We start from the raw sequence: 9874 nt of genomic DNA on the forward strand, positions 1-9874 counted from the left end.
GGGGCGCCCCTCGCCTCAAGCCCATGAGGCGGGGCGGCTCGGCCAGCCGCGCTCCCCGTACGGGCGCGGGCAGCCTCGGGCTCCGGCGCGGGGTGGGGGCCGGGGCAGGGGGAGGGGTCTCAGGGCCCGCTGGCCCGTCATTGGTTAATATTTTATTCTGTTGACATGTTTTCTTACTGCTGAGGCTTCCGACACCTTCTCCCCGGCCCCCCCCCCTCCCGGCCGGAGCTTGGCCTGAGCTGTCAAAACCCCGCCCCCGGAGACCCACAATTGGTCCAAAAAGCGTAAAATCAGCAATCAAGGGGGGCCTGGCTCGTTAGCGCAGGGGATCCGAGCAGGGCAGGACATGTGAGATAGTCACAGTTTCCCAGAGATCACGACAAGATCTAACCAGTCGCGCGTGGTCACCGGCGCCGGAGCGGGCCAGCCCAGCCCAGCCCCGCGCAGAGCCCCCGCCACCCCCGCGCCCAGAGCCCCGCGCCCCTCGCTGTGCGCCGGACGGGGAGCGGGAGGAGCCGCCGCCGCGCTCGCCACCCGGGTCGCCCTTCCAACTCGCGCGCCGCCGCCCGGGCCGGGGGTCCCAGCCCCGCGCCCCCGGCCCCGGCCCCCAGGCGCCTGGGCCGGATGTCCCGATGAGAGAGCCGGCGCTGGCGGCCAGCGCCATGGCTTACCATCCGTTCCACGCGCCGCGGCCGGCCGACTTCCCCATGTCCGCCTTCCTGGCGGCGGCGCAGCCCTCCTTCTTCCCGGCGCTCGCGCTGCCGCCCGGCGCGCTGGCCAAGCCTCTGCCCGACCCGGGCCTGGCGGGGGCGGCGGCGGCGGCGGCGGCGGCGGCAGCGGCGGCCGAGGCGGGGCTGCACGTCTCGGCACTCGGCCCGCACCCGCCCGCCGCGCATCTACGCTCGCTTAAGAGCCTGGAGCCCGAGGACGAGGTGGAGGACGACCCCAAGGTGACGCTGGAAGCCAAAGAGCTGTGGGACCAGTTCCACAAGCTGGGCACCGAGATGGTCATCACCAAGTCCGGGAGGTAGGGCGGCCCGCTGGCCGGGGGGCGCGCGGGCGGGCGGGCTGGGCTGGGGGACCCGACAGCACCCGCCTGCGCCGAGCCTGCCGCCCGGCGCTCCCGGCTCGGGCCGGCGCCACGCTTCGCCCCACAGACAACCAAGTGACTTTTCTCGTTTGGCACCGAGCGATGTTTAAAGAACTGAACCATCAAACTCCCCCGAATGAAGTAAAACGAAAACGTGCTCCTAAAGCACAGCCCCAGCCCTCTGAGGCCCGCGGCGGAGGAGGCCCGCGGCTCGGAGGTCTCGGCTGCAATTCAGCCTCGCGGCCTTGCTCTCCTGCCTCCCGGTCTGGCTGGAGCTCGGGGAGACCCGGCGTCTCCCGGACTTTCTTCCGACCCTGGAGCCCAGAATGGCACCCGCGCCCTGCTGGACCCAGGCTGCCCCGCCGGTTCGTCCCCGACCGCTCGCTCGGGTCCCGCCGGCGCCCGCGGAGCCAGCCCAGCCGCAGCCCTGACCCGGCCCGGCGCCTCCTCGGGGCCCAGGAGCGCGGAGCCCTGGACACGCTCGGCCCCAGGCCTTGAAGCCGAGAGGGAGCTGCCGGCCCCCGGCCCTCGGCCCTTCCCCAGGCCGCAGGCGGCCCTCTTCCCTGGAACTGGAGGGTCAGGGTCCTCGTGGGGCACTGCCACCCAGGTCCCCACACACGCCCCCTCTGAGTGTGTTCCCGGGAGCTGCTGTGCCCGTGGGTTACCCCCAGAGCGAATTTCAGGGAGCTCAGGAGAAGCGGCTGTGTTTTCGGAGGCTCTGGATTTCTTGCCTGGACATTGGCTGTCCTCTCAGATGAGGGTGAAAGGGTTTCCTAGACCCGAGCATAGGGTCCAACAAGAAATGGGATTTTCCACGGGAACAGCCACAGGTGGGGTCTCCCAGGCAGCAGTAAGGGGGCAGAACAGCCACCGGAGGGAAACCCAGGCCGTGGTGCGTGTCCCCGGGGAGAGAGTCCAGGGACACAGAGCCGGGCCCCAGGCGTCTCCCCTTTCCCTTCCTCGCAGGCGGATGTTTCCTCCCTTCAAGGTGCGAGTCAGCGGTCTGGACAAGAAGGCCAAATACATCCTGCTGATGGACATCGTGGCCGCCGACGACTGCCGCTACAAATTCCACAATTCGCGCTGGATGGTGGCCGGGAAGGCCGACCCGGAGATGCCCAAACGCATGTACATCCACCCGGACAGCCCGGCCACGGGAGAGCAGTGGATGGCCAAGCCGGTGGCCTTTCACAAGCTGAAGCTGACCAACAACATCTCCGACAAACACGGCTTCGTGAGTGTGGGGCAGGCTTGGGGCTGGGGGGCCGGAGACCGCACCTAGCACTGCAGCCCAGGGTTCGAGCGAGAGGCAGGCCAGTTCCCCAGAGGGGAACGCTGGCAGAATCCCGGGGTGCCCCTGTCCAGGTCTCTTGCCCTGTGGTTTCTGCCGGCTGGGCCCGGGCCCGGATGGCTCTGCTCTGTGAGCCTGGGGAATGGCAGGTTAGGGGCGGGTGAGTCCCAGGCCGCTCACCGTCTGGGCTTGGGTCAGGCCTGGGGAAGGCCCTTCCTGGAGGCCAGAGGATGCAGGTGCGGTTGGGGCTCCCTCCGCAGCCGCTGGCCTTTAGGCGTTGAGCTTGGAAGACCTGCCCCTGACCTCAGCTTGTGTTCACCTTTCCTCGCCCAAACTAGGAGATTTAAAGGTTACATCCGCCCCTGCCTGCCCTCTCTGAGACCCCCTTCCCTCTCCCCACAGTGGGACGCAGACCGGCAGGAGGGAGTTTGGAGGTTCTCTCTGCTTCCGCCTAAGCCGGGCCCCAGCTAACGGGAGGGGGAGTTCATGGGGCAGGGGGACTGCCTATCCGTAGTTAGGGCAGCTGGTGAGTCCTCCAAGTCCCCCATCTTCTCTCCGTGGGTGTTCTAGGGCTTAGCAGTGAGCCTAGGAAGATGGGTGAAGAGCGGAGTTGTGGAGGGTTTTTACGTTGTTTCATTTCTGTTTTCACCTCGGGTAAATATTTTTAAACGGAGAGAGAAACTGTGATAAAGAAAACAGACTGAAAAGAATTATAAACGAGAAAAAAAGAGCAGGGGGAGAAAACACACAGGAGAAAAATAGCAAAGGGAGGGGAGGGGGCGTAGAGAAAGCAGAACCGGGTGAGAGACAGGGCTTGAGAGAGGTAGGGTCCCCAGAGAGCGGAAATCTCCGCGGAAGGCGGGGGCCGCCGCTGACCGCACCCTCCCCGCAGACCATCCTGAACTCCATGCACAAGTACCAGCCGCGCTTCCACATCGTGAGAGCCAACGACATCCTGAAGCTGCCCTACAGCACCTTCCGCACCTACGTGTTCCCCGAGACCGACTTCATCGCAGTCACTGCCTACCAGAACGACAAGGTGCGGTGGGCGGCGGGCAGCACTCCTGTACCTCCGCCCGCAGGCGCCCCCGCCCCCGCCCCGCTCCCTCCCAGCCCACTCCCGGCACCGCGTCTGTCCTCTGTGCGCCCAGTGCCCACCGAAACCCCCGGGCCCCTCCCGAGCCCGCAACACGCACGGACACGCTCCCCGGGGCGCGCAACAGCTGGGCGCTCTCGTCGGGGTGGGGATGTTTACTTAGCAATTAGCAGAGACGGGGCCCCGCTGACAATTTTACATTTCATTCGTTTATTTCTTGGCTCCGGGATGGGAATTTAAATGAAGAGGGAGCGGCCCTAGGCAATGTGCCCAGGCGCTCTCAGTGCTGGGAACCTGGGGCCCAGTTTTCTCTCTCCCGGGGAAGCCAGGGGTCGGGGCAGGTGACAGCCCCAAAGCCACCACGTTTGGGCCCGTCCAGGCCCCGGGCCACTTGGGAGGCGCTTAGAGACTTTTCCTTCCAGCCAAAGCCCCCCGCCCCCCACCCCCACCCCCGCTTTCTGCCTTTCTACTCCCTCTTTCTAAAGGGGCAAAGCACCACCGCGTCGGTCCATTGGGTCCATTCGGTGTGTGTAACCCTCCGGTGAGGGAGAGTGTGCGGGGGTCCTGGCTGTCGTTCTGTCTGTCTCTGTGAACCTGTGAACCGATGCGTACGCTCCAGGATGCGTGCACCGTTTGGGGCGTGTGGAAGCATGTTTACTTGTTTGTTCTGCGGGCACTTGCTTTGTCCGCGTGTGCGGGCCGTGAGCGTGACTTGTCTTTATGTACCTGCGGACGGCTGTCTGCTCCGGTGCGGGGTGGGCGCGCCGGGGCCTGTGTGCCTGCGGGCGGGCTGGGACAGAGCCCACGCTGTGCGCACAGCTTCGGGCCTGTGCGTGCAAGCTGAGCGGTTCTACCTCGGATGCTTTGGAGGAGGAGAGACCCTGTGGCTTTCTGAGAGGCCCGCCTGCCAGCCACACCTCGCCTTGGGGCCCCGGGGCTGCACATCCCAGGCGGGAGGGTATCAAGTGGTCACTCCCCGGCTCTCCTCGGAGCCGCTGCCCCCTCCGGGTGCCCCAGGCCGGGCTGGAAGAGCTGCATCCTGACCTGGCACCGCCCTCTCGGTCCCCGCAGATCACACAGCTGAAGATCGACAACAACCCGTTCGCCAAGGGCTTCCGGGACACCGGGAACGGCAGGAGGGAGAAAAGGTGAGGGGTGCGCGGGACCCATCCGCGGTGGGTGCCTGCAGCAGGGCGTGGGGGTGGGCGCGCTCCCTTCTGACCCGCTCCCTCTGCCCATCCCCAGGAAGCAGCTGACGCTGCCTTCTTTGCGCTTGTACGAGGAGCACTGCAAGCCGGAGCGCGACGGCGCCGAGTCGGACGCCTCGTCATGCGACCCTCCCCCCGCGCGGGAACCGCCGCAGTCCCCGGGGGCAGCCCCGAGTCCCCTCCGCCTGCACCGGACCCGAGGTGAGGGTCGGGCGGTAGAACCGACCGGAGGCGGGGGAAGGGGGACGGGAGGGTTTCCTCAGAGCGCGGGCTGGCTCTTTGCTCCGAGTCAGGGTAGCCTGAAGGCCCTGGCAAGCGCCTGGGGTTTGGAGGCCCCCGGGAGACCCGTCCCTGAGGCCCCAGATCCGCCTGGACTCCGAGCTGCGTTCCTGGCGCCGCGCGCCGCTGGCAGTGAAGGGAACCACAAGGCTCAGTTCCTCCCTCGGCGCAGAAGGGGTCTTGGGTTAGGTGACCTGCCGCTGCCCCTTGCCCCACGAGGATCTAGAAGCCTTCCACTTGCTCTCCCAGACAGCGGGCTTTCCAAGTCTCTCGGACCCGCCCCAGACAGGGAGAGCCCTGACTTTGTCTGTTCCCGGGCCCCTGTCACCCCGCCTGTCCTCTCTCCCCTGCAGCCGAGGACAAGTCGTTGGCCGCAGACAGCGACCCAGAACCCGAGAGGCTGAGCGAGGAGCGCGCGGGACCTGCGCTGGGCCGCAGCCCGGCCCTGGACGGCAGCAGCCCCCCTCGCTTGACCGAACCTGAGCGCAGCCGGGAGCGGCGCAGCCCGGAGAGGGGCAAGGAGCCGGCAGAGAGCGGCGGGGACAGCCCATTCGGTCTGCGGAGCCTAGAGAAGGAGCGGGCGGAAGCCAGGAGGAAGGACGAGGGGCGCAAGGAGGCGGGTGAGGGCAAGGAGCCCAGCCTGGCACCGCTGGTGGTACAGACAGACAGTGCGTCCCCCCTGGGCACCGGCCACCTCCCGGGACTGGCTTTCTCCGGCCATCTGCATGGGCAGCAGTTTTTCGGGCCATTGGGGGCCGGCCAGCCGCTCTTTCTGCACCCGGGACAGTTCGCCATGGGCCCTGGAGCCTTCTCCGCCATGGGCATGGGCCACCTGCTGGCCTCGGTGGCAGGCGGTGGCGGTGGTGGAGGCGGGCCGGGGGCCACCACCGGGCTGGACGCAAGCGGGCTGGGCCCCACCGTCAGTGCAGCAAGCACCGCCGCGCCCTTCCCGTTCCACCTCTCCCAGCACATGCTGGCATCTCAGGTAAGGCCTGTGATCTGGTGGCATCGCAGTGGAGGGAGGAGAAGCAATGCGGGTGGCAGGGGTGGGCACAGGGCTTGAGGTGCTGTAGTGGGCAAGGACCCTGTCCTGGGAAGGCCTGATATACACTCTCTAGGACACCTAGTTCGGGGATACCACGGCTGTAGGTCCAGGGTCTGGCCAGGGTGCTCCTCTGACTGCTGTGTGACCTTGGGCAAGTCCCTGACCCTCTCTGGGCCCATTTCCTTCCCTATTAATAACAATGAAATGAAGCACCCATTAGATTCTTCCTGTTTGACGGACTGGGGCTGCCCCTGGCTTTTGGGAAGTCCACTTTCCTGGCCTCTGGCCTTTTTCCTTGGGAACAAAGACCCCCGGCTCCCTCTCAGTCCCTGAAGGGACACGGTGGCTGGACCAAGAAAGGAGGGAAATATTGTCCAGTATTTCCTGGACAACTGACCACCAGAACGACCCACCTCCAGATGTGTTTTCCAGGCCCTCCAGGAAGTCCTCTGACCTGACAGAGGACAGGGCTGTTCCTGATCCCACCTTGGGTCTCCACACTCCCCCAGCCACACATCTGGGGGGGGGGGGAGCTCAGCTCCCCAGGCCCAGGTGGAAATCCTGAGCTCCCAGGGGGGAGCTTATTAAACTGTGGCCAACAGCAAAATGAGGAGATCCGATGAGGGTGCGGCCTCTTTGGTCGCTTGGGTGGAATATTCCCTGTGGAAAGATTTGGATTCTCTTCATTCATTTTCTCCCCTCTGAGGTTTCTGGCAAATTGAACCCTTGAGATCATATCTAATGGGAAGGAAAATAGGAGTTCGGGTCTGAGAGGGCTCCTTTGGTTCAGAAGCAAATGTTTTTCAAGTGGGGGAGGAGATGCTGAAATAGGTTTTGAACAGCGTAGTGGGGCGGGGGAGTGTTTGAGGCACTAACATCGCATACCTAGGGCTCTGAGCTGGCAAGGAAGCATCTGGAAAATAGAGTTCAGGGCCTGGAGGTGGGGTCTGAACCCTTGATTCTGCATGTACGTGAATGCGTCTTCCCCAGGCAAATTCTGGTGACCAGCATGGGCATCGTAGAGGTCATGGGGAAGTCACGGCTTCTAGACACAGCCTGGTCAACAGGTGCAAGGCCGGGGTGAGAGTGCCCAGCACTCAGGAGGCATCCCTTGGTACCGGCTGGGAGTTAAGTACCCAAGAGAGGGTAGCCCACCCCTGGCCATCGGGTAGAGCCAAGTGGGGTGAGCTGATGCCAACTCCCTTCTCCCAACTTGGAATGCCAGGTCTGAGTGCCCAGTAGGGCTTGACCTTCTAGGAAGGGTATCTTTTCATTTCTGACTAAGCTACTTCTTTTTTTCTTCCCGCCTGAGCCAGGCCTGTGTCTCCCTAGCAGCCCAGCACAGTCCGCTCCCTGCCCTCCTCCCCGTACCCACAGACTCTGGGGCGGGAGCCACTATTTCAAAGGTCACATAATCCAAAAGTCGGGCCTCAGGTGGTGTTTATCCAAGGTTTCCTGGCTCCTGTGCTTTCCACAGGCAAAGACCGCATTCCTTCCTCAGCTGCCACTGAGGTGCCGCCAGGAGTTCTTTATGGAATATTCGGGCCAGTTTATAAACTGATTGGCACCTGTGCCCTCCTCCCGGCCCCGGGCAGAGACCTCTGAGCAGGCAGAGGGAGACTTGACAAAGCTCCTCCCCCCTGCCCGGGCTTCCTCCACCCTTTGGGGCACCTGCAGAGAGCAGGGCTGGGGAGGACACTGTTCTAAGTGAGCAGAACTTCCCAAGACAGCCACAGCCGCCCGCTTGCCACCTGGACCCACGCCTGCCCCGTGTCCTCCCTCTAGGCCTTTGCCTAGGCCAGTCCAGCGGCCTGGCATGTCCTTCCCTTTTGCAGACTGGCACCGAGCTTTGTGTCAACCTGAAGTGAGCTCCCCTTCTAGCTGGGTTTGGCCGTGGGCCTACGGCTCATGCCGAACTGTGCTGCGTGGGGCACAGTGACGTGAGCTCTGGCCTTCGATTCCCAACACAGCGGGAAGGAGTCCTAACTGTAGCTCACCCTCCGACACCTCATGCCTAACCTCTTGTTGTGTCCTTTTTCTCCCAGGGAATCCCGATGCCCACTTTCGGAGGCCTCTTCCCCTACCCCTACACCTACATGGCCGCCGCCGCGGCCGCCGCCTCCGCTTTACCGGCCACCAGTGCCGCCGCGGCCGCCGCCGCCGCCGCCGGTTCCCTCTCCCGGAGCCCCTTCCTGGGCAGTGCCCGGCCCCGCCTGCGCTTCAGCCCCTACCAGATCCCGGTCACCATCCCGCCCAGCACCAGCCTGCTCACCGCCGGGCTGGCGGCCGAGGGCTCCAAGGCCGCGGGCGGCAGCCGGGAGCCCAGCCCGCCGCCGGAGCTGGCTCTCCGCAAGGTGGGGGCCCAGCCCCGCGGAGCCCTGTCGCCCAGCGGCTCGGCCAAAGAGGCGGCCAGCGAACTGCAGAGCATCCAGAGACTGGTGAGTGGGCTGGAGAGCCAGCGAGCCCTCTCCCCTGGCAGGGAGTCTCCCAAGTGACTGCTCCGCTGCCAGCCGGCCTCCCGGGCTGCCTGCTCCTGCTGCTGGGGACCTGTACACACAGAATGGGTATTTATTTAAATAAAGGAGCGGCCGCGGCCAGATAGAGCCCCGACCAGCCGGCGGGGGCCGGACACGTCCCTGGCCCTCAGGAGGAGCCCCGCGCCGGGGTCACAGTCGCTCTGGAGCCCCTGGACTCGGTCCAGGCTTGCTCCAGTGTCCAGGTGGCCCCGTGGGGGCCTTGTCCGGGTCCTCCTGCGCTGTGGGGAGACCTCACCCCCAGCCCAGCGGCCCCTTCAGGAGCCAGAAGGTGCAGGGGTGAGGGGGGGAGCTTCCGAGGGCGTCCCAGAGGCCCTGGCCTCCCGCCTGAGAACCGGGGCTGAGCGATGCTGGGGTCCGGGAAGACCGAAGTCAGTGCAGACTCCAGCAGGGAGGGGCCGTTTCTTTTAGTCCTTGCACCCCTTCCCCCAAGAGCCAGGAGCCCCTGCCACCCCTGGGTCAGCGGAGGGAGTGGCACTTCTGCCTTGAGTCCCCAGGGGGGGGGGGGAAAGATATTTATGAAATAAATGGTAATTTGTGTAAATATGCTTTAAGATTCCCAGAATATGCAAATTGGTATTAATTTATTCAAAGGTGTACATTGCTGTGTACATAATATTTGGAGATTAACTCATAGCATTTAATTTTTTTCATTTTACGTGAGCATCTATATTGTACAGGGCTGGGGGGCCTCGGCGGCAGGAGAAGGCCCCGCCCCCGGAAGAGCTCCCACCCCCTCGGCCCCTCGGGCCCTCGGCCCCGGCTTTGCTCGCCTGGCCTGCGGGCTCCACCTCAGGTTTTCACTTTTCTCTCCGGAGCGGAGCGAGATGAAACAACAACAACAACAACAAACGAACAAACGAGACAAAACAATAAAACGCGAGAAAACAATAAAACGCTACAGTGCGAAGTGAACGGCGGCGCTGTGCGCTCTGTGGGGCGCGGGGCTGGGGCGCGGCGGGGGCGCTAGGCGGGGCCGGAGGCGGAGACAGAAGGCTGGGCGCCCCGCTCGGCGGCGGCTGCACCCCCGGGGCGGCAGCGCGGCTCGGGCGCAGGCGGAGCTGCGGAGCCGGCGGCGCCGGCGCGGGCCACGCGCTGGGCCGGGGCTGGGCCGGGAGGCGCCGAGCCGCCCGGAGCCTGGAGCCCCCGGAGCTCCCAGCGCGGACCGCGTCCCAGGCCGGGGGCCGGGCTCCCTCTGCTGGCCACTCGCCGCTGCCGGCGCCCCTCCCACTCCGCGCACTCCCGGCTCCCCTTCTGGGGCGCCCTCGTGGAAACGCGACCCCTTTTAGCGCCTCTGGGTAGGTGGGGCTGGCCAGGTGGGTGATCCTCTC

At 65.2% G+C, this 9874-nt stretch overlaps 1 protein-coding gene across 1 annotated transcript; it reads left to right on the top strand.

Annotated features, from left to right (window-relative positions):
• Positions 1-427: 427 nt before the first annotated feature.
• On the top strand, positions 428-9280 carry TBX2 (T-box transcription factor 2). The gene is made up of 7 exons (XM_008149497.3): positions 428-1027; positions 2057-2324; positions 3274-3420; positions 4549-4625; positions 4723-4886; positions 5318-5949; positions 8055-9280. Exons 1-7 carry the CDS (start codon positions 633-635, stop codon positions 8502-8504), a joined length of 2133 nt encoding a protein of 710 aa, XP_008147719.2. The 5' UTR covers positions 428-632; the 3' UTR covers positions 8505-9280.
• The last annotated feature ends 594 nt before the right edge of the window (positions 9281-9874 follow it).

Source organism: Eptesicus fuscus, chromosome 20, assembly GCF_027574615.1.
Source record: "Eptesicus fuscus isolate TK198812 chromosome 20, DD_ASM_mEF_20220401, whole genome shotgun sequence".
NCBI lineage: Eukaryota > Metazoa > Chordata > Mammalia > Chiroptera > Vespertilionidae > Eptesicus > Eptesicus fuscus.

Coding starts and splice junctions, on each gene's coding strand:
- TBX2 (XM_008149497.3), top strand. CDS start 633: ATGAGAGAGCCGGCGCTGGCGGCCAGCGCCATGGCTTACCATCCGTTC. Junction 2,325..3,273: donor TCTCCGACAAACACGGCTTC/GTGAGTGTGGGG, acceptor CCCTCCCCGCAG/ACCATCCTGAACTCCATGCA. Junction 4,887..5,317: donor CCGCCTGCACCGGACCCGAG/GTGAGGGTCGGG, acceptor TCTCCCCTGCAG/CCGAGGACAAGTCGTTGGCC.